This window comes from Lepidochelys kempii, chromosome 14, assembly GCF_965140265.1.
Source record: "Lepidochelys kempii isolate rLepKem1 chromosome 14, rLepKem1.hap2, whole genome shotgun sequence".
NCBI classification, from domain to species: domain Eukaryota; kingdom Metazoa; phylum Chordata; order Testudines; family Cheloniidae; genus Lepidochelys; species Lepidochelys kempii.
The window spans coordinates 22,191,361-22,214,335 of NC_133269.1; the positions used below are offsets into that span (position 1 = coordinate 22,191,361).

At 48.3% G+C, this 22,975-nt stretch overlaps 2 protein-coding genes across 4 annotated transcripts in view; both read right to left on the reverse strand.

The window, feature by feature from the left end:
- Positions 1–6,462, reverse strand: part of FBXW10B (F-box and WD repeat domain containing 10B) — a 35,650-nt gene extending 29,188 nt beyond the window's left edge. For all 3 annotated transcript variants that reach the window (XR_012154787.1, XR_012154786.1, XM_073310601.1), the window contains exons 1-4: positions 5,768–6,462; positions 3,324–3,506; positions 2,848–3,066; positions 2,619–2,746 (exon numbers count right to left, since the gene is read on the reverse strand). Coding sequence is in view for 1 of the 3 variants with exons in the window: in XM_073310601.1 (XP_073166702.1) it covers positions 2,619–2,746; positions 2,848–3,066; positions 3,324–3,506; positions 5,768–6,284 (1,047 nt within the window). In the remaining 2 variants the exon portion in view is untranslated. The remainder of the gene's footprint in view (positions 1–2,618; positions 2,747–2,847; positions 3,067–3,323; positions 3,507–5,767) is intronic.
- A 6,104-nt stretch (positions 6,463–12,566) lies between these two features.
- On the reverse strand, positions 12,567–22,511 carry LOC140897686 (cytochrome P450 2G1-like). The gene is given in 10 exon segments (XM_073310602.1): positions 12,567–12,994; positions 15,566–15,707; positions 16,527–16,636; positions 16,639–16,704; positions 17,531–17,672; positions 18,449–18,625; positions 19,217–19,377; positions 20,840–20,989; positions 21,922–22,084; positions 22,335–22,511. Coding segments are annotated over 10 exon segments (1,470 nt in total). The 3' UTR covers positions 12,567–12,812.
- Between the last annotated feature and the right edge of the window lie 464 nt (positions 22,512–22,975).

The window sequence follows — 22,975 nt, forward strand, 5'->3', positions numbered from 1 at the left end:
CCCTCAGGGCTTTGGATCCTTGGGATTGGCCCCCTGACGCCGGTGGTGCCGCAGGACCCGCGCCGCTCTCCAAAGCAGCCAGCACCACATCCCTGGGGCCACTGGGGTGGGGAGGCAGAGGGCTCCGTGCATTGCCCTTGCCTCCAGGCACCACCCCCCACAGCTCCCATTGGCAGGGAACGGGGAACCGTGGCCAATGGGAGCTTTGGGGGATGTACCTGGAGGTGTGGCAAGGGCAGTGGACAGGGCCCTGTGCCTCCCTCTCCCCCAGGGGCTGCGCAGGGACATGGTGCCGGCCACTTCCCAGAGCGACATGGCGTGGGGCCAGGGCAGGCATGCAGGGAGCGTGCCCTGGCCCCGGAGCTCCCCTCTGCCACCCCAGAGCCACTTTAGGTAAGCGGTGCCAGGCCGGAGCTGGAACCCCTCCTGTACCCTGAGCCCCCTGCTGCACCCTGTACCCCTCGTTCACCCCAACTCCCTGCCCTGAGCTCCCTCCTACAGTCCGCACCCCTCCTACACCCCTGCCTTGAGCTCCCTCCTGCACTCTGCACCCCTCCTGCACCCCAACCCCCTTCCCTGAGCCCCCTCATACACCCTGCACCCCTCCTCTGCCCCAATCCCTTGCCCTGAACCTGTTCCTCCCACAGCCCCTCCCACAGCCCGCACTCCCTCCTGCACCCCAACGCCCTGCCCCCAGCCCTGCATACAATTTCCCCACCCAGATGTGGCCCTCAGCCCAAAACGTTTGCCCACCCCTGCCATATAGTGATCTAGACAGAGGGCTGAGTCATGAAGATGGAACACTGTGAATTCAGGGAGGAGAAACCACTACAGCAACAGAGTACCCATTTGCAGAGGGCACCATATGGGAAGAAAGCTGCTATGCCATGCCTGGCCAGGAGGAGGCACTCTTGCAGTGAGTGAACGCTGTTACAGGGCCATTCACATTAACAAAACTAAAGTCAGCTCACGCAAGAGGACAATCGCTATTGCAACTTGGCAAGATGTTTGCTGGAGACTTTAATAAAGCATTCGCCAGTCACTGATCAAATAATGCCATATAGTAAACTGCTCAGGGCCAACATATATTCCAGGCATCCCACACAGTGCTTAATTTGTACCAGGGCTGAGCCCTGGCACCTCTGGGCTTGGCAGTTCGCAGCCCCGGCACCTCTGGCCTTGCTGCATCGATTACGAATGTAAAAAAAAAAAAAATTGCTTGAACCCCGGCACCTTTTTCATTACAAAGTAAGCACTGATCCCACATCATCATGAAGGTCTATTGATAATGGCTTGCAGGCTGACGTCAGCTCCCTAGCATAAGTTGGTCAGCAGACTAGGAGACTCAAGGCTGTTCTGTCCTAGGGAAGAGCAAGGTGAAAACTACTATCATCAGCCACCAAGCAGAGGTCTGAGACTGAGAGAGGAGAGGAGGGAAAGTGTGTCTAGCATCACAGAACACCGTCATCTCCAGATTGTTAGGCAGTGGTGCTGAAGTCCGCCGTTCAGTCCTTCTAGACTGGAAGGATAGAGACCCACCACACACCAACGCCCTGATTGCGGGAGCGTATGTGATGTGTGGGACAGCAGTATGTTTCCATACCCATGTAGAAGGGGCTGCCTGCCTGTCTCGTTCCTGCTCTGATTCCCTCTGATTGGTGTGGGGTTTATCACAGCCAGGAAGACACACTGAGTGATTCTTTGTTCCTGGAATTCATGCATATATTTTCAGTTTCCCCACCTCCTTGCTTCGGGAGTCAAACAAATCCTACATCCCAAGGTAAATCTCATCCCAAGCTGCCCTGTTCAGCCAAAATTTGGAGTCAAATCCATAAAGGTATGTAGGGCTCCCAACCAAACCCACTAAGGGGGCAGAGCCCCAAAACGTATCTGTATCAGCTTGGGCTCACCTAATACTCACCTTAGGTTTGCTGCCTGTGTAAGTGAACTTTTCATCAAGCATAGCTTGGGTATCAGTGTGAAGGGAGTGTGTTTCCATGCTAATCTCCCTCACACAACATGCATCATGGAGTATAATCCTAAAAGTTGTCCTTTCCTGGGATTTGCCTCTATTCTTAACTTAAGCCCTGTGGCAGGACTGCACTTACAGATGTATGCCTTTAGCCCACGTTTCTGGTTCTTAGTGCTTTCCCCTTCAGGACCTTCTGTACATGCCTCTAGCTTTCTCTTCCCACTCAGAGGCTCTCAGCACTTTTATGTTCCTGAGTGGATCTCCTTAGATCCACCTGGTCTGGGTTGCCTCAGGGAGTCAGTAGAACAGCTCTGCATCCCCTTGCAGGGCACTAAAATTCAGCATATCGTTATGCTCTCATCTGTGACTAAAATCTTTGGTACCAATCTTGCTGATAAGCCCCTGCTCAGAAGTGGCAGAATCTCAAAGGACCAGTAAAGGCGTTTCCACTTCTGAAGGTGGGATGTAACCCAGCCTGGCTCTGGAGAGTAAGGAAGAATACAACAGGGTGAAACTGGGAGGAACATCCCCAGGGCTCTGAGGCATGTTGGACCCTCCCATCTATTGGCTAGGGGTCTGAGGGGCAAAGGATCTATACTGTAAGAGCCAGATGGCAGAATGCAAGGCAAACGCCAAGGCACAGTACCTGCAAGTACACGATCTCTTCCAGGACTAGGCTATGCGACAGATGTTCCTGCTTGACCTCTTTGACCAGGAAAGCCCAGTGGTGGCTCACAGAAGTGCACCTGTTCAGGCTCTTTGTATCCAGAAACCCTGAGGAATTACAAGGACAAACTGGTTAGCCGCAAGCTATGGTTGTACAGCATTGATGTGCCCATGGGGCAGCTGTGCTTGGGAAGGAAGAGAGGCCATACCCAGGATATACTTGGACAGGTGGGTTGGCAGGCAGCGGATGAAGTCCTTGTACTTGTTGACACTGGAGGCTGACTGGAAAGATGCAGGGACAACGGCGAGGGCTGGGTCGATTGAAGACACGGTGGATGTATCCTCATCCTCTGACGCAGCTCTCGCACAATAGATGTGCGCCAGGTTTCTGGGCCAGAAGCACGGTATCTGCCCTTGGGCACCTATGCCTGGGGCAGCAGAATCAATAGCACGTTAAGGACTCCCAGGAGAGCCTGTGCCTTGGGGTATATTCATAATATCAGTTATTAGCTACCAAACCTGCTCCCCTGAATTTCTCATTACCCCGCAGTTCCCTGGGATATTTTCAGCACTCTGAGTTCTACGGTAGCTGAAGGTACCTCAGGAAAAATAGCCCACCCCTTCCACTCTTGGCTTTCTAAGTATCTTAGGTAACACCCCACATTAGCTCCTTTTGTTTTAGTACCTGTTTCACTAAACTGGCTGGTTCCTTCTGATGAGACCCCACTTTCTAGGGCTGTGGAAGAAGTCAGGAAGGATTGAGATGTGGGTTGCAATTGCACCTGGGAGCTGGATTTTGTGTGTTCCTGTAGCTTAAAGCTGCTTTGGGTCTCAGTGAAGGCCACAGTGAATTTGTCTTCCTCGTCCTCTGAAAGAATTGCACAAGCATAGGAGCAATCAAATCAAACAGAGCTAAATCATGGGGTCACAGAGGTAGAGATGAAAGGGACCTGTTAGGTTATCTGCCCCATTCTCCTTGCTAGTATAGGATTGGTTCCTTCAGGGTTTTAAGGACTTGAGTATTTCTGTCTCCACCATTTCACCTGGAAGTCTTTTGCACAGTAGACCTCATATTAGGAAATTATTTCACCCCGTTATTGCTAGTTGTACTTGTCCCAGACCACCCTATACAATTCCTCTCTTCTCTGGGTATTCATCTCTTTCAGACAGTTACCATGTTCCCACACATATATACCCCATCCAGTTCCTATGGGCTGGCTATGTGAGGGAGTCCTGGTTGCTTGGAGGTAAACCTGGGTCAGGACTCCTGCCAGGACTGAATCCCATCTGGCTCTGTCTGCCCATTGCCAGGGTTGCTTTTTCCTCCTTCAGCTTGTATTCTGCTACTGCCCATCACCAATTGCTCCCTGTGCTTGGAGACAGGAAGGATCAGGGAGGGGAAAGTTCTTAGCGGATATAAAAGTTAACCAGAAGGTTTGTGATATAAATACAGCTATGAACAATATCTACAAACAACTGTGCTTTGCTCTTCAGCTGTTATGCCTTGTGTTGCTGGCCCAGTCACTTCATCATCTAAGGTGACAGGCATGCCTAAGGGAAGAACAGTCAGAGATCAAGCATCAGGGGGCTAGCTGATCACTGCAGGGGGACCGGAAGGAATCCCACCTCGAGCTCCATGTATCGCACATCACAATTGGCAAGGTGTATTCTGGGTTTCTTTCCTCCACCCTCTGAAGCATCAGTATTGCCCACTCCTAGCTGCAAGATTCCATGTTTGAAGACACTGAACTAGACCCTCAGATATTATATGCTTGTGTTACTCACACCCACTTCATCTGACCTGATGTAAGAAATCCTGTGCTGGGAGTGAGTGCGTGGAGAGAGCATTATCAGGAGAAACACAGGCTTTTGGTATTGGCACAAGAAAATAATTCACAGTCAAACTGCAACAATCCAAACTCCCCAGAGTCTCTGGTGGTTTCATTTGATGCAGGTGCATATATTCCCAAATGGCCTGGTACCTCTGTCCCTGCCTCTCACATGCTGAACAGAACCACACTCTGCAAACAACAGCTTGTTTCCTGGAGAGGAAGGATCACAAACAAGTCCCAGGGCTGAGCTGTCATAGCGTGGATGAAATGCACAGAGCCTGGGCTCCAGCCCGAGTGGGAACACCTACACTGCTGGTTTTAGCCCTATAGCATGAGCCCAAGTCAGTTTGACCTGGGCTCTGAGACTCGCTGCCACAAGATTTTGTTTGTTTTGCTGTGTAGATGTACCCTAAATCTCTTAATAACCAGATGCAACCAAATATTAATAATTACAAAAGCAATGATGTGCCAGAGAAAAGGTCATTTCTCTGTGATGCAGGGCATGGAGAATAGGAAAGCAAAGGAAGGGATTCAAACAGAGGGGGGAATCCTGGAAAACCCCATTGCCTTCCAGTCCCAAATAAAGTGATAATAAGTTAAAGCAATTGTCCTTTCAGTATCACTAATGTGAGCTAGAAAAAGGAAGCAGAAGGGAAACAAACAAACACAACACCAGTAAAACTCAAGAGTAGATCTGATTTCACTGGATGTAGCAAAGTTTGCTGCTAGAGCTTCTGTTCTATCTAAATTAAAGTTCATGGACCAGATAACCAGCTGGTGTAAATCCAGGGAGCTCCACTGGAGTTAATGCAGCTACACCAGTTTACACCAGATGAGGGAGGATCTGGACAGGTATTTACTTTCTTACCTATGCTCATTGAAAAGTAAAATAAAACCCTATTTGAAAATCTGTCCTATGGTCATTACATTTCCAAACTTGTACTTAACTCCAGTAAGAGCATTTGCACCACTAGTTTTTAAAAAAACACAGGTAACTGAATAGCAGCTTGAGGACAGGTTTTGCCTCCATTACTCGTAGTGAGTTAGTACCATACTCTGCAAGTGGCCTCTGTGAATTCAGTGGTGTAAAGTGGCAGACAATGGAACTACACTGATTTACACCTGCTGAAGATCTGGCCTGACACGGCTATTTGTACAGTAAAGTATCACACAGTGGCAGGGAATCAGAATCTGACCCTTTGACTTTATCCTCTCTCCTTGGTTAATCTTGAAAGCCAGGGATCAATCTCTCCTGTCACCCAGCATGTTTCTCTGTTTACCTCTGAAATCCGTTTACCTGTTTCTGTTTTTGAGCTGGCGCTCTGTTCTCTGACCAGGCTAGCAGCCATAAACAGTAACTTAGGGTTACACATCTGAAACAAGAGCAGAGTGTAGTTTGCTTTAGTCCAGTAGGAACTGGTTTTGAACCACCTCCAGGTCTCCAACATGGCTTGCTCTAGCACTGCTGTATTCAAAGTCCAGTCAGAAGCAGATGTGGTCGTGTCTTCTTTGAAGCTGGTTCGGGACCGGCTGAAAGTGAAATCCTTCCCGTGGGAGGTCTGCAGGACTTTCTCAGCATAGTTTAGCAAATCCAGGCTGTTGAATCGCTTCACGATCCCCGCCAGGAACTTCCTTTGGGAGACATCGCTGGCCCGCAGGAACCACTCTTTGGTAGAGAAGACCCTCCAAGCCAAGACACATGTCTCACAAATTTGGCAAACAGGCACTAAATCTGTTTTCTTCTCACACCGCAGAACAGGAGCAGAGTCCAGCCTGTATTCCAGGCTCTCCAGGTCCTTTGAGGTCTCTTTCATCGTCTCCGATCCAATTCAGAAAACAGGGCACTGAGCTGGGCAGTGGGAAAAACAGAGAAACATAACCTGCTCTTTAATTGTCCGCGTCCATCCTGTGACATTATAAAAATAACACTAAGAAACTGGCTGAACCCTGCGATGGAAGAAGTAGCCACATCACACGCTGCTGTTTGTAGAACTCTTGTCTTTTATTGTCCAGAACTCCTAGGAGACACAGTTGTTACCGTAAACCTCCTAGAATTTGTATGAACAAAATATCGTAGCAACTACTATACCGTATAGATTGTAATATCCATGATGCTCCAGTATCAAGACATTAATGGGGTGATATGAAAAATTAGACTATCCTTAGCTTGGATTTGTACCAAAGGTGTCTAGTTTGCAGGTCTTTATTATTAATTATTATTATTTTATTGTCAGTATTTATGTCTAAGGAAATTCTGCCTCATTAAGGGTTTGAAAAATCTAGGTTTTATTAGAATTGATTCAAATACTGGTCCCCTCAAAAGTCGCGTAGTCCTGGCAATTAGATCCAAAAAAGGAAGATAAGAAGCAGGATTTTTTTTCTGCATAGTTTTGATACAGGTATTTGGGGGGCATATATCTCATGTAATTATTATATTCTTGAGGTTTTGTTTTGAAAGCTTTTTATTGGGGTTGATGGGTTTTAGCCTGAAACTGGCAATCCAAAGCATTGTGTACAGGTGACTGTTGTGCCCTCAATTTAAAAAGAAAAAAAGTAAAGTTTTGCAACAAAAAGTTTCCTTAATTAAAAAAAAAAGGATAATCATTTGAAAACTATAAATGCATGAAATACGAATGGGCCTCCTGCCTCCAGAATGCATAAAGCAGTGCTCTCAAATAGCTGGGCAACACATGCGATGGCCCCAAATCAGAAGTCACCTAAACATGTGCTTAAGTTTAAATCATGTGAGTAGCCCCTCTGAAGTCAATTTGATCTTGTGTTGGTAAAGGGCGTGTCTTGAGCTCAACAAGGGGTAAGATGTTAATGAAATCTGTGTTCACTGTTCCAACATTAAACAATTCAGTGTGGTCTGGGATTCTGTGTCAAGTTATTGCCAGCAAGGCAACTCCCAGTGTAATGACCATCATTTAAAATATTTTAAACCTTTTATTAAAGACCCAGACAAAGAAGGAAAAACTGTTGAAGCATTTGAAATATAAAGTGTTAAGTAAGGGTTTTGTTGTAACAATACCCTTTTTTCTCTTTCCCTTTAACTGTGTAGAGTTTTTATTGGGAGAAACCCATGCTTGGCAGCCTTTTCGGTGTTGTTAAAGGTTGTATTAACTGACCTTTGGGCGGGGAAAGAGAAAAGGATAGTATAGAAGGGCTAGAGCTGTTGTTGGAGTCCAATCCTATCTCCTTTTAAGATGAAACACAAAATGGGAGAGAAAATAAAATCGATTAGAGAAAAGACAGCTTCTGTGTCTGGTGCTGACTTTCACTTGCAGCCTTGCTGCTGGAGAAACACAGGCCCAGCACATGGTCTCAGCAGCTCCAAGACCTGGCAAACTTGTACCAGAGTCAGGCTGTTTAAAGCATTGCTTTTAGCTGTCTTTATGCCTACAGGCTTCAGCTGAAGTCTTATTAGACAAAGGCAGAAGGAGAGAGATAAGGAAGAGGAGAGAGTGGGGAAGGACAATGACACAGTAGGGAGCGAGTGACAGCAGGTAAGCCAAGGCTCATGTTCCAGGTGTGGTTCTGAATTTAGTCAAAACTGGTGCAGGTGGTCATGTCATTTGGATCCCCCTCTCCAGCTTACTCTGGTCAGGAGGCCTTTTAGGACCAAGATAATGAAGGCCCAGTGGTATAATGGTGGATCCTGGGGTCCCAGGAGATGGCTGGGGTGGCAGCCATTATGGTGAAGTTTGCTCCTTCCAGTCCACCCATCCCCCTGCTCCCATTTTAGGGACCCCAAGATCAACAACGTCCAAGATGGGGCAGCAGCCTCATTCCATTAGAATTAACCAATCAACACACAGTTCCGTCATTTCAACTACAAACTTTCCTCCCATTTCTATCATTGTTCAGATCATTGGCATTCCAACCCCTGACTTTCATAGATTCCAGAAAGGATTGTTGTGATCATCTAGTGTGACCGGTGTAATGCAGGCCTAGAACTTCCCCAAAGTAATTCTCAGAGCAGAGCTTTCAGAAAAAAGTCCAGTCTTGATTTAAAAATTGTCAGTGGCAATTTTTCAGGCGAAAGCCTCAGGCGCTGGTTCCTCTTTTTCCACTTCAGTCTCCCAGCTGCCCCCATTGGACTTTGCTGCTCACCCTTCACTCGGGTGGATCCCGAGATCCTGGTGCATCTCGACCAAAGCAAGAATGAGGCCACCTGGTTCCTTCTCTCACCCCAGAGATGGAAGGTGTGACATTGCACTCCATAATGCTTTCTAAAAGTATGTTTATAAGTGTAAATATGATGTAACTGGAATATGCTTTATGCAAAAGATCTCTTGTAAGGTATGATTACAAAGTTTATAATCTACTGAGTGTGTTCATCCTATTTGTATGAATGTATCATTCTTGTATCTGAAACTAGGAATATTCAGCATAACTCTGAGGTCCTATTGTAATTATGCAAAGTGTGCGCCATGAATGGTGGTTTAGAATCTTGATGGCTCCAATTGTCTAGGACAATTGACTGTAGATGGCTCTGTTTACCTGCAAGTCTCCACTACATACGTGCAGGCCAGTCATGAAGAAATCCCCTAGTTAACACCTGAGCTGAAACTAACAAGGATTGTACCAGGGGAAAGGATTGGGCCCAGACTAGGAAGGAGTCCAGTCTGTGAAAGAAGCTTATTGGAACATCTCTGAGGGTGAGATTTACCTATAATCAGTTTCTTAATGTATTAGGCTTAGACTTGTGTGTTTTGTTTTATTTTGCTTGGTAACTTACTTTGTTCTGTCTGTTATTACTTGAAACCACTTAAATCCTACTTTTTATACTCCGTAAAATCACTTTTGTTTATTAATTAACCCAGAGAAGTGATTAATAGCTGGGGGAGCAAACAGCTGTTCATATCCCTCTATCAGTGTTATAGAGAGCGGACAATTTATCAGTTTACCCTGTATAAGCTTTATACAGAGTAAAACGGATTTATTTGGGGTTTGGATCCCATTGGAAGCTGGACTCGCTAAGCTGTTTTCAGTTAAGTCTGCGGCTCTGGGGACATGGTTCAGACCCTGGGTCTGTGTTGCAGCAGGTTAGCGTCTCTGGCTCAACAAGGCAGGGTTCTGAAGTCCCAAGCTGGCAGGGAAAATGGGTTCAGAGGTAGTCTCAGCACATCGGGTGACCATTCCAACGGGGTCTCTGTGACCGAACCCGTCACAGAAGGGTTGGGTTACAGTGTGCGTCTTAGTAGAAAAAGGTTTGTTTGAAAATTAAAAGCACTGAGGAAAAACATCAGATAAACTCTAACAGTTTCCTCCTCCACTCGATTGTGGTAGCACCAAGATGCCCCAGCTGAGATTGGGCTAATTCCTGGACAAATACATAGTAGGAGGCAGTCTCTGCCCCAAAGAGTTTACAGTCTAAATGGACCCAACACACGGTGTGGGGGAGAAGGAAGTCTTACTATCCCCATCGCATGGGTGGGGAACTGAGGTTTGGTGAAAGATGAAGTGACTTGCCCAAGGAGGTCACATACCAGGCTGTGGACAGTCAGGCCTGCTGGGTGGAGCAGGAGCCAGGGAAGCGGATCCAAACCAAAGGTCAGGGCTGGAGTCAGGAACCAGCAGCCATGCTAGGAATCAGAGCTGGAACCAGGAACTAATAGCCAAGCCAAGGGCCAGAGTTGGGATCAGGAACTCGGGTCAGAGCGAGGAAGCTGGAACCAGGAGCAAGGTGAAGAGCAAGACAGGGGAACAAAGTAAGAACAGGACTAGGAGCAGGGCTGGAGCAAGACAGGAGCAGAAGAAAAGTGGCAGACGCTGGGAGGATCGCAGCACAGATATGAACACACTGAGCAGCCAGAGAGCTGCTGCTGTGCTTAAGAGCCAACCAGCCTCTGCCTTTCCTGACCAGTCAGGTGGTACAGTCAATCAGGCATCTTGCTGCAGGCCTGCTGTGCTCATTGGGTTGCCAAGAGCCTGCCTCTGCTGCAGGTCCTGATCCCTGGTGCACAGGGATTAAAGCCAGCTCTCCGGAGTTCCAGTCCATGCTTTAACTTCCAAAGCATCCCTTCTCCAGAATTCACTGGGAGCTGTCGATTTTCTCCTCTCTAACGAAAGTGCAAACAACGGCAGGAAGCAGTGGGACATGAGTTCAGTCCCTCATTGACTTCAGCTGGAGCTTTGGGTGCTCAGCATTTCTGAGCATCTGGCCCATGGTGCCTCAGACAGACACCCAAATCGCAAGCCCCTTTTGAAAACCGTAGTTTTATCCTTTTCTCTGTTTGCGCTGGACTCCCCTTTGCCAGAGAAATTCCATTAATGCAGCTTCAGGTATAATTATGGGTGAAAAAATGACTGACGTCTCTCATTCGGAGTCTCTTTTGTTGTTGTTGTTGCAGAGAGATCAATGATGTGTCCCCACCTTGGCCAAGGGCCCAGCATCGCAAACCTCCATCCTTCCTCACAGGTAGGTCCAACTCACCCTCCCAGTACAAAGGAGAAGAGTTAGTGACACAGCTGATCTGAGGGTCAAAGGGGGATTGAGTGGGCAGTCACAAATGTGTATCTGCAACGGAGCCAGCAGCCCCTCTCATGACGACCCAGTCCAGGACTTAGGAGGACCTGGGCCTGGCCCTCCTCTCCCTTACACTGGTGAGCTGGGCACCCAAAATTAGAGGCTGCTTTTCATAGATGTTTAGGTCAGAAGGGACCATTATGATCATCTAGTCTGACCTCCTGCACAACGCAGGCCACCGAATTTCACCCACCCACTCCTGCGAAAAACCTCTCACTTACATCTGTGCTATTGAAGTCCTCAAATCATGGTTTAAAGACTTCAAGGAGCAGAGAATCCTTTTGAAAATGTCCTGGGTCTGCATTGTGGATGAACTTCCGCCCAGTGCCAAGGGGGCATGGAAGGCCTCACACGAGCCCTCAGGACTGAGCAGGGCCGCCCAGAGGATTCAGGGGGCCTGGGGCAAAGCAATTTCGGGAGCCCCTTCCAGAGGCGTAGCCAGGTGGAGTGAACAGGGGAAGCGGACATAAAAAAGGGTGCCAGCCGCTTGTACTCCCCTGGAAGCGCTCTGGGTCTTTGGCGGCACGTCAGCGGCGGGTCCTTCACTCGCTCCGGCTGCAACGCCGCCAAAGACCCGGAGCGCCGCCGGGTGAGTAAAAACTAAAAAGGCGCCAAAAATGTAAAAGGCGCCACTTGTGCTCAGTGGGAGAGCGGCCGCTGCCCTGCTCCCCCCCTAGCTACACTACTGGCCCCTTCCCTATCTCAGACCTCAGACTTCAGACATTCTCGTGGGGGCCCCTGCGGTGCCCGGGGCCTGGGGCAAATTGCCCCACTTGCCCCCCCCAGGAGGCTCTGGCATTGGGGAGAATTTTACATGAATACCGGTATGTTCTGCTGTGGGAAAATCCCAGCCTATTGACAAATTATTGTACTGACAAGTGTGTGTGTGTGTGTGTGTGTATGTGTGTGAATATTTACCAGGGGTGTTTTTATTAACAATTCTCCCTGCTAGTTACATGGCCTCGAGCATGTCTCTAAAGATGTGGAGTAAAAAGTTCAAACATGCCTAAATGACCCAGGTGCCTAATTCCCATAGACTTGCAATGGGAGTGAGGCACCTAACTAAGCACTTTTGGAAATCTCACCCTTAGGAGCCTAGGACTCTAGGCTTCTTAGTATCTAAATCACTTTTGAAAATGGAACTTAAGAGCCTAAGTCATTGACTGACTTAGAAAATTGCACCCATTGAAACTAAAAACCCCATCCTGCTAGTGCAGTTTTAAAGCTTGTATTTTACCTTTAAATCTTCTTTTTCCTGTACAATCACCCGCCTCCCCCAAAGGGTGTTTGCAGTAGACAGGGGCAGTGAAGGGAATTCGTTTTGCACTGTTTTTGATTTCAAACAATGAACAGGGTACACTAACGTGACAATCCAGGGGTGACTAGTATTATTTCTGGTACAGTAAGGTGTAAAGGCCCCAGCCAAAATTTGGATCCCATTGTGCTAGATGCTGTACAAACATTTAGCAAGAGAGACAGTTGCCATTACGTCTAAGTAGAAAAGACAGACACAAGGTGGGAGAACAGCAGTATTATTGTCATCCGCATTTTATAAATGGGCCACTGAGGCACAGAGAGATTAAGTGACATGCCCAAGATCACACGCGGAGTCTGTGTCAGAGCTGGGAACTGAACCCCGATTTTCTAAGCCCCAGTCCAACACTTTAACCACCCTTGCTCTCAGCAATCAGTTGTGAGCATACAGTGGATGTTTCCTCTGCATTCTCATTGCTCCAGCCCAGTTCATCCCAAGTGCTGTGAATATTTTAACCAACTCTCTCCCTTCCTGCTCGCAAGCCTGGGCAGATGCTTAGCGCCTGATGACATGGAATTTGCTGTATGGCCCCTTGTTCTGGTAGTCCATCCACAGAGATAATATGTCCATCTCTTGGGGATCAGTCGCTAGTTTGAAGGTGAAGTTCTGTAGCAGTGTGCTAAAGAAGAGAAACAGCTCCATCCGGGCCAGCCCCTCCCCTGGGCACATCCGCTTTCCTGGGAAAGAAAAGGAAGTGGGGCAGACAGACAGAAACAGGCTAAAGGCATGATCCAACACCTACTGAAGTCAATACGAGTCTTTCTCTTGAGTTCAAAAGACATGGGTTCCACCAACCTACTCTCTACCCAAACAAACAGCTCAGGGCAAAGCACAACCACATGTTACTTTAATGGCCAAAGGTCTTTCCTCCTATGCTGTGTGAACAATAATTCAGGGCCCCCACAGCTGTTCTTTATCGAAAGATCATTGAAGCCTCACAGACAAACAAGAAAACCCGAATTCCGGGCTTCCACACACAGCTCTACCACTAGTTTGCTGTGTAACTGGGCGACAGGAGTATTTATTTATCTATCTTTTGCCATGATCAAAGAGAGATTTCTGTGAGATCTGAGCAGAATGGAACCCTGTTACAAGGACAGACTTGGGCAAATCCCCACTTTGGCCAACCTGATCATGCCACCCAAATAATCTCTCCAAATGAAACCAGGAGCATCCCAAATCTGACACTCCCAGAAACAAGGGGAGAGATTTTCAAATGCATCTGAGTGAGGTGCCTAACTCCCATTGACTTTCAATGGGGCTTGTGCCTCTAACTCCCTCAGGCACTTCTGAAAATCCCACCCAAAATATCTAATTTGCAAAGACCGAATGAGTTGTGCTCGGCATGGAATGCCAAAACCAGTGACACTTACAAAACTGCGCCCCTCGTGGGATCACTGGGAGTTGGAATTGCACTTGCAGCCTCAGGGTCTAAAAGCATAAGCTGCTATCTGAGCTAAAAGATTCAGCTCTGTTAGGTAATGTTGTAATAGCCTCATCAAACTACCTAAATGGTTCTGCCACCACTCAAGGGGAACAGAGCATCCCCCTGAGTATGTGTAGTTTCCATATGCTAAAATCAGCCCTCCCCAAGCATTGCTTATCTGCAGATGAGCGGCATCCAGACAGGTGTGAAATTCTTTCCTCTGAACCACCACATACAGTCATTTGCAATCTGATCCCTACGGCTGAACATCTCAACGCCAGCTGGAAGTGGCTTTGGGAACATAATTGTCCTACCCTACAGTGGAATGCTCATTACAAGCAAAGAGAAAAGGAGGACTTGTGGCACCTTAGAGACTAACCAATTTATCTGAGCATGAGCTTTCGTGAGCTACAGCTCACTTCATCGGATGCATTCAGTCCACTGTAGCTCTCGAAAGCTTATGCTCAGATAAATTGGTTAGTCTCTAAGGTGCCACAAGTCCTCCTTTTCTTTTTGCGAATACAGACTAACACGGCTGCTCCTCTGAAACATTACAAGCAGTGATCATGGTGAAATTCAGCCCTCTGCAAAGGAGCCAACACAAGGCTCATGCACCACTTCAGTCCCATTTAATCCTTCAGAATCGGTGCATAGGCCAGGTTGAAAAGCACTTCCTGGGTATGTCTGCACTGCAGTGTAAGCCTAGGATTAGTAGAACTCGAGTTAGCAGACCCTGGGCTTGTTAACCTACGACTTGAGCGTCTACACACATATGTAACCCAAGGTTAGGAATTGCTGAACCCTGGGTCCCAAACTGGGGCTCCACCATTTCCACTGCATTATGCGGGCCTAAGTCCAACCACCCAGGTCTGAGACTTCCTAGCGCCCTCTCAAAATGTGGCCAAAATGTAGCCCTTTGTTTGAGGTGCAGCATGGGAAAATTTGTCCACCAAACTTGACTGTCCAGAGGACAAAGGAAGTTGGTCACGGGATACTTATGGTGGACTCCCAAAGCACGAATCCAGTGTGGCTGTGTCTACACTGCAGAGCTTGGACCCCGGGTCCCGGCTTGACTCAGGCTCAAACCCTGCACTCCTGTGAGGTCTAAGCCCTGGGTTTGCATGAGTTGTGTGTAGACGGAAAGGGGGGTAAGCTTGAGCCTGTGTTTGTACCCTGGGCATATATTGCAGTGTAGAAATACCTTAAGAACTCCCATCCTACTCTCCTTAGCGTATGACTTGATTGCAGAGTTAGCATCGGTGATCGGCACCCAGGTTAGCCTTGTATGGGTGTGAAAATCCCTACCTGAGTTGCTCTGTTCTCACTTGTGCTATGCTCCCCTGTGTGAGTTGCTAGGATTTTGGGGGCACATCCCATGGTGCTGCAGTGAGCTGAGCTGCTCTGTAATTCTTTCCCAGTAACTTGTGGGTGAGCTTGTCCATCCTTCCAAACACACAGGGGAATTGTGGGAAGGCACTGGGGGACCACCAGCACTCTAGTGATTTAACCTGCCTCCTCATTGCAAAGTGGGCAGGTTACCAGCCTGAGTGAAAGCAGCACCAGAGTGCTAGCCTATAAACTGAGCTGGGCCAGCTAGCCAGGGTTGAAAGCATCATTACACTTGAGTGAGTGGGTGTTGTGTGTGGACAGGAGAGGGGTTAGGGACAATGCCTGGGGAAGAGGCTGAGTTAACTCTGCAATGAAGACAGACTCAGATGGGCATTTTGCTGTTGACTTTGCTGGGAGCAGGAGTCAGGCCATTGACACATTCTCATTATAGAGCAAAAAGCAGCCAGAGACCTTTGTAAATCCCAGACTTTACCTGCAGAGAAAGGCATAAAGGCCTCATTTGGCCTAAATTTCCCCTTCTCGTCCAAGAAATGACCTGGGTTAAACTCTTCTGGAGTCTCCCAGTACTTTGGGTCTGAATGCACAGACCTGAACACTGGAATAACAGCTGTGCCCTGTAAAGATATAGGATAAAAGGAGACAGGAAAAGCAGACGTTAAATACGGTAATGGATTAACTTGATTATCAGCGGAGAAGCAGCCTGCAATGGAGACAGCCGGAAAGTCTGGTCATGCACAGACGGTAAATAATCAGTCTGCAAAGGGGCCAAGGCAAGTAACCACTGACGTCCCATTCAGGGAAGGTTTAAGTGGATCTTCGTTGTTGTGTAGCCCCTCTGCACAGGGCTGGCTTGGAGCCAGAGCTGTGTCGCAGGAAATTGAGACCAGGCCAGGAATTATTTATTTTAGATTTATAAAAACCCCAGGAGGTGCCTATGCTAAGCTCAGGATGCTGACCCCTTAAAGATTAATAGACAGGGCTGCCCCACCCACCTGGACACAGGAAAGTCACATGAGCCCAGGCCTGCAGCCCACCCTCACTCCACATGCTTGGGGAACAGATGGGCTTTACAGCATGGCTAGAGGTTCCAGGAGATCAAGGGAGGAGCACATTCCAGCATCACACAGGCTGTCAGTCGAGCAGCTCCCTGGCCTGGGGAGAAAGGCAGGCCCGGCTGGAGCAAGGGGGAGAGGTGAGTTCAGATCATCAGAACCCAAAGCAGGTGGAATCACACTCGCCGCGAACTAGGAGCAGCATCAGTTGCGAGAGTCACCACCCTTTGCTCCACTGTGCTGAAAAGTGTGGCGCTGCCAGAGACTGGGAAAGAGCCAAGACCTTTACAAACAAGCAAACAATTCGGGGGGAGGGGGATGCAGCTCTAGTCCAAGGCTCGCCCTCCCCTGAGAATATCCTGAGGAGTTACAGTATTGCACCTGGGGGATGGTGTAGCCCCAGAACTCTGTGCGCCGAGTCACTGCCCGGGGGAAGTTCTCGATCTGCCCGCTCTGGCTGCGCTGCATCTCATGGATCACCGCGTTGGTGACACCCGGTCCTCCATGCCTGGGGCGTGGATCGCCCCCACCACCTTCTCGATCTCCTGCTGGACTCTGGCTGCAAAGGATTAGACTCAGAGCTGTCGCTTTGTAAGGCTGCTGCACTGACCTCCCCTTGCCTTCGCTGTGAGTGAGCTTGGAGATTAAACACAGAGCAGCCTAACAGGAGTGAAAGGCCTGGTTTTAGCCCCTGAGGGTATGTCTACATGGCAGTCAGAGGTGAGATTGCAGCCGGGTAGGCCGACCCACGCTAGCTTTAATCCAGTTAATACAGCTAAAAATGGCAAAGAAGAAGCAGTGGCAGGGATTTTCCAAGCACCCCTGGGTCCATGCTCATGTTGCTAGCCCATGCTGCTGTGTCTTCACTGCTATTTTTAGCTGCACTAACTAGATTAAAACTAGTGTGAGTTTGCCAGCCTGGGCTGCAAGCACCTCCGACTGTAGTGCAGAGACATTCCCGAACAGGCACCAGGAAACGCAAAGCCCTGGTTCAGCCTCTGTCTGGTTAGCCTGTCCCCTGGTAGCCACGTATTGCGGAGCATGCCATGGGCACCCACCCTGACTCAGTCAGTGTATCCTGCTCAGGCAGGGTGTGAAGAAAGATGGGTGAACTGCGACTAGACCCTGTACAGTACCCGGACCGTCCCGTCGTGTGTGTGGGTGTGTGTTTGACGGGTCTGATCCAGCAGAGATCTGTGCACAAGCCCCTCACGGCACAGGGGCCCTTGGGCAGTGTTGAAGAGGACCTACTGTTCTGTTCTTATCTCGTAGGGCACTTCAGCTGAGCACACTCAGAGGGAGAGAATCTGAATCAGTCCTCTTGCTGCATCATGGCTTAAAGCCACTGAAGAGGAACACCCCCCCAACCCCCTGGTTCTTTGTACCTTGAATTTGTGGGAACTTTGCCATCACCAGGAGGAAGAACAACAAGGCATTGACTATGCTCATTGTCTCAGCGCCAAAGAGGTCAAACACTGCCATGAGCAGGTTTTCACTGCTGAATACATCCCCTGACGTGCTCGTTTCCTGGAAACAGATAGAGGGGTGGGTTGGTGGATTTAAAGAAAATGACAGCTGTAAAATCATCCCCAGGCTGCACAGCATGCCTGCGACGGGAGTTTGGTTCCCATCCAGAGCTCTAGGCAGTAAAGACAGGGGTTCATTTGGTTGTGAACAGCAGCTTTGTTGGATTCTGGCATGCCTTGGGATTCGCCTTGCCCTCAGCGCTACCTGGGGTCCTCGGCGTTTCATAGCCCTGAGCCGCATCCACCTCCCCAGATAGTTCTAGAAAATACACAGGTCACTTAGCTCGCGAGGAGCAACTTTTGTCTTAGGATCACAGAGTGCTTTGGGAATGGCAGCTAAGCCTCACCATGAGCCTGGGGCATAGGAATTATTCCTGACGTTTTACAGAATAACAAACAGCAGGAAAGTGAATTTCCCAAGGTCTCACAGGCAGTCAGTGGCCGAGATGAGAAGAGAACCCATGATCACCTAAGTCCCAGCTTTAGCTGCCAGACCAAGATGCTGCTTAGGTAAGCCTCAGAGCCGGCCAGTCTCATAGCAGAGCCCTTGATTGGCAGTCTGCTATTGCTCTAGCACCCAGTCTCAGTTTACTGGCTGAGCTGGAGATACGAGGCCAGGCTGGGATTCTGGTGTCCCTGTCATCTATTAATCCCTAGCGTGCTGATCAGCCAGCACTTAGGTTTGAATGCAATGTTATACACACCCATTGAATGGGGTCCCTTCTTGCTACTGTCATTAGTTAGAAATAGCCCCAAGGCATTCAGGCCCTGCTATACCTTCTCTGACTTGATAAGGAAACAGTCAATGTAGTCCTGGGGACAGCTTGGATCCAGGGTCCGCTTGTGAGAGTCAATCCTTTTTCGGATGAAGTTCTTCAGCTTCTCACTTTCAGTGAAGACCTTGTTGTGTGGTCCCGGCAGGTAACACATGATGCCAGAAAAGGTGTGGTACACCTGGGAACAAGAGATGTGATAGGGCTGTTCTGAGATCGTGGGTGCACCTCTCTCATCCCCCCCAATCCCCAAGATGTGGTGGCAGGGCTTGATCATTTCTCTCACATGTGGAGTCACATGTGGTTCCAGCCCTGATCCATGGGTGACAACACCTCAGTCCGACCGGCCACACCTTGGACAGCTGCGTTTCCAAAAGTGGCCAGTAAAAATGAAGGCCCCATCAAACTCAGTGGCCATTTTGGAAGATTTTGGCCTGGGACTGCACAGGGCCAGCTGATGCACAGCAGGGCTGGAAGTGGGAAAATGCTCTTCATGGCCCTGATTCAGGGCACCCACTGAAGCATGTGCATTGAAGAGGGTTGCTTCCCTGAATCAGGGCCTAGGTGTCTGGTCCAAAACTCTTGAAGTCAGGGAGTCTCTCCATTAACTGCAGAAGGCTTTGGATCAGTCCAGCTGCTATTGATGTTAAGGAGAGTTTTTCCACTGCCTTCCCTTTGAACTGAGTGGGGAGATGTATCAGAATGGGGAGGCGCCCCACGGGCTCAGAGGGAAGGCGGCCCATGGGCTCAGAGGGGAGGTGCTGATACATACCTGTGCGAAGGGAGACATGAAATAATGGGAGTAGTTCCCCATAATGCCCAACAGCTCCAGAAAGGCCTTGTCTTCGTAGCTGAAACGACTCCCAAAGACAACAGCGCAAACCACGTTAGAAACAGCGTGCCTGATTCTGGACATGAGATCGAACGCCTCACCTGCGGCATCCATGGAGGCAAGGGAGAGCACAACGAATAGAGTCAAATGCAACATGCATCTCTGGTTTGTTCACAGCCGAGTTCCTCCCTGCCCCTGTAAACATAATGTGCTTCTTTCCCATCACTGCAATTAGCCCCTGGATGGAACCCTTTTAATCTAAAAAATACCGAGATAAAGAGTCGCCATCCAGGGAAAGGTCCAATGACTCACTCACTTCCCTGGCCCCATTCACCCCTACCTGCAGGGTGAGACTGAGAAGGGGCACAGATCTCCTACCCCCTCCACACCTCAGGATCTTTAGGAGTGCCCGATAAATACTCCACCCATAATCTTCTGAGCTTGGGGTCCAGAAGGCTTCCTCGCCTTTGCTGGCATCTAGGAGGTCCCTTTCTCACCTCTGGATCTTCACAGAAAACCTGCTTTGTCTTTCTGCTTCTTCTAGCGGGGAGGAAGGATGGAACCCATTCACCTATCCATTACAGTCCAGCACGTGGCATATTTAGCTATATAACTCTTCTGTTTTTATTTGTGCTGTAAATTTCTAAGCTCTCTTCCTCTGTGGAGAGCTCAGCCGCCATTTTTGTTCTCAGAACTCAGTGCAGATTGTTAAAGGAGATGCACATACTGTGCGCTCTCTCTCTCTAATGGAGACACTACACTTTTGATCTCTCTTATTTTAGATTAAGGGAGCACCCAAACTAAAGATCATTCTGGATGAAAGTATCAGTTTGCTCTATGGATGTGGAAAAACACATCATCCAGTGGAACCTAGGAACACTTTGCAGGGTCCTCACGGTTCCTAGCCCTTTAGGTGGAAGTGCATTCAGGGGCTGGGACTCAGAGTGAAATGTTTCAGAGTAGCAGCCGTGTTAGTCTGTATCCACAAAAAGAAAAGGAGTACTTGTGGCACCTTAGAGACTAAGCTTATTTTCTAGAGTGAAATGTGTTATTCTTACAGCTGTCACCTTGTGAAATTTAGCTTCAGATTTTTTTTCCCTTTTGCAGTGAACCGTTCTATGACAGTTACCCAATATCAAACCGATTTGTGGGCAAAAGCTACAGGGTCCATCCCCAGTCTCTCCCGCTGGGTGCATTTGTGCTACCCTGTCTACATCCAGGCTCGGTGATGCACTGACTATTTGACAGAAGCAGGTCATCAGGAAGGAAGGGAGAGATGCTAAGGCTCAGGTCCTCAAAGGTATTTAGGAGTTTAAACAGGAGTTAGTCTCCTAAGTAGCTTGGAGGATCTGGGCCCAAAAGCTTGGCTTAGAGCCCTGGAATCTTTCCATTGATTCCAAAGGGCTTTCCAGCAGGCCCTTAATCATTTAAGATAAGGCTGTAGGTCCCTGTTCCTATAAAGATCTCTCCCATTTACGTATATGAGTTGCTTCTTGAGACAACAAGGTTATTCTATATCTTCTATTTATATCAGCACATTAAAATGAACAGGGTTCAAATTACCTTCCATGTTTGCCACCGCCTCCACCAAATACTGAGCCTCCTCCTGCACCCACTGCGCCATTGTCTTCTTCCCCATCCCAAAATCCCGCAGCGTAGCGATTGTGAACCTGCGGAGCTCTCTCCATTTCTTCTCACTGCCAGTAATGAGCCCTAAAAAGATGCAGTTAAAAATCTATCATTTGACTGCCAAAACCCACAGCAGGTTACTAGAGACAGAGTCCAGAAATTCTGGAAAATTAACTATGGACAGCATATCATTCAGCAAGTAGATGTCTCTAGGGTATGCTATACAAAATTCCAGACAGGATGTGGTCCCTAGTAAATAAGGGTGACAAAGCTGGAACTCAACTTGTGTGGAAGTCTGTTTGTTTGGGTCTATAGTTTTTAGCTGATTTATTTAATAAATACCTCCGGTTTAAGATGGCTATGATTTTATGTAACGTGCCAGAATCCACATATAGTGAAAGCAGCTTCCTTTGTGAAAAATTGTTGAGGTTAACAAAATTGTTCACATTTTTTTATTTAAAATAGTTATGGAAATTTTTCATTTACGGAAAACCTGGTGAAAAAACGCCATGAAAAATTGTGAAAAAGACCATTTCAAGCCCAACAGAATGAAATCAACTCCTGTAAACTTTCTTAGAATGGTATTTTTTGACTAGCTCTCCTTTGGCCCGTGCAAAAGTGGTGGGGTAATGCCACACCCTTGGGGACTGCTGTTTTCTGTAGGTATGCATTTGGTCCTCATTACCCTGTTATCTGAACATTTCACAATCTTCAGTGTATTTATCCTCCTAACACCCTTGTGAGGCAGGGCAGGGCTATTATCCCCATTGTACAGATGGGGAACTGAGGCACAGAGAGACTAAGTGAGTCGCCCAAGGGTGCATAAGAATTCTGTGTCAGAGCAACGAATTGACCCCACATCTTCCAAGGTGCAGGCAAATCCCCTAACCATTAGACCAGCCTTTCTTGTCTAGGGCTTTCATCCACTCTCTTCTCAGATCTCTGCAGTCAGGGACTTCACCACAAAGCCAAGGCGCAATAAAATAACCTAGAAGAGAAGAGACCCAAACACCCACCGTATCCGTCTGTCACTCTCTCATGAATGGCAATGGCGGCACGTCCACCAAATTCCTCGGCGTGACCCACCAAAGCGTCTCTCACCGCCTCGTACCCACAGAGTACCACAACTGGTTTTGGTCCAAGCCAGATGGTGAACACTGGGCCATACTTCTTGCAGAGCTGGGGGCAGAGGTACAGAGAGGGCTCAGTTAATCAGCTAAACTGAAATCGCTGGTGCTCTCTACAAGAGCCATAAAGCAGAGATAAAGGTGGGATTTCGAATATTGGGGAAGATCTGTGACAAACAACTGGGCACAGATAGATGGAGAACTAAGGCCTACATTTGAGAGCGTACCTAGCCTTTGGAACAACTTACCAAGGGCATCCCAAGGCCAGGAATGTGAGACTAGCCCGCAAGGAAGTCCCTTACCTTCTGGTAGGATTTGTGCAGGGGCAGAACATCTTTCTGCCACAGGTTGCCCAGAAGGAACCACGGGTCTGGTCCTGGAGGGAGCTGGCCTCGTTTCTGGTTGTTTTTCCAAAACATGAAGCATATGATGGAGAGGATTAAAAAGAGACTCAGGATCCCAGCCACTCCAGCATCCATCCTTGTCTGTCACCTCCCGCACAGAAGGGCAGCAAAGGAACTGTTTTCGCTTGCCAGAAAGGCTGGATGAAATACTGCACTCCACTGATGAGTAGAGAGGTGCCCAGATCTGCTCTCCAGCTTCTCTATATATAGCACCCTCTTCCTAGGTGTCTCTGTCCCCTCCAGTGACACACTGTCCTGTGTCTACATGAGGTTATTTAATGTCATTTTTTTATCACATCTTTGTCTCTGACCCTTTATCTCCCCTTCTAAGGGTCAGTGACACAAAGATACTGTTGTCTTATGTGTGTGACTAATTGAACACTTCCGCACTGGAACGGACACCAGCAGAAACCGTTTGTTCAAAAAGGTTTCCCAATTGTTGCTATGCAGAACAAGATGTCTCTAACCGAGAGAGCATGGAGATAAACATGCCCCCCACCTCTGGCCCCGTCTCTTGGTTTGTTGTTTTTTTCGTTTGC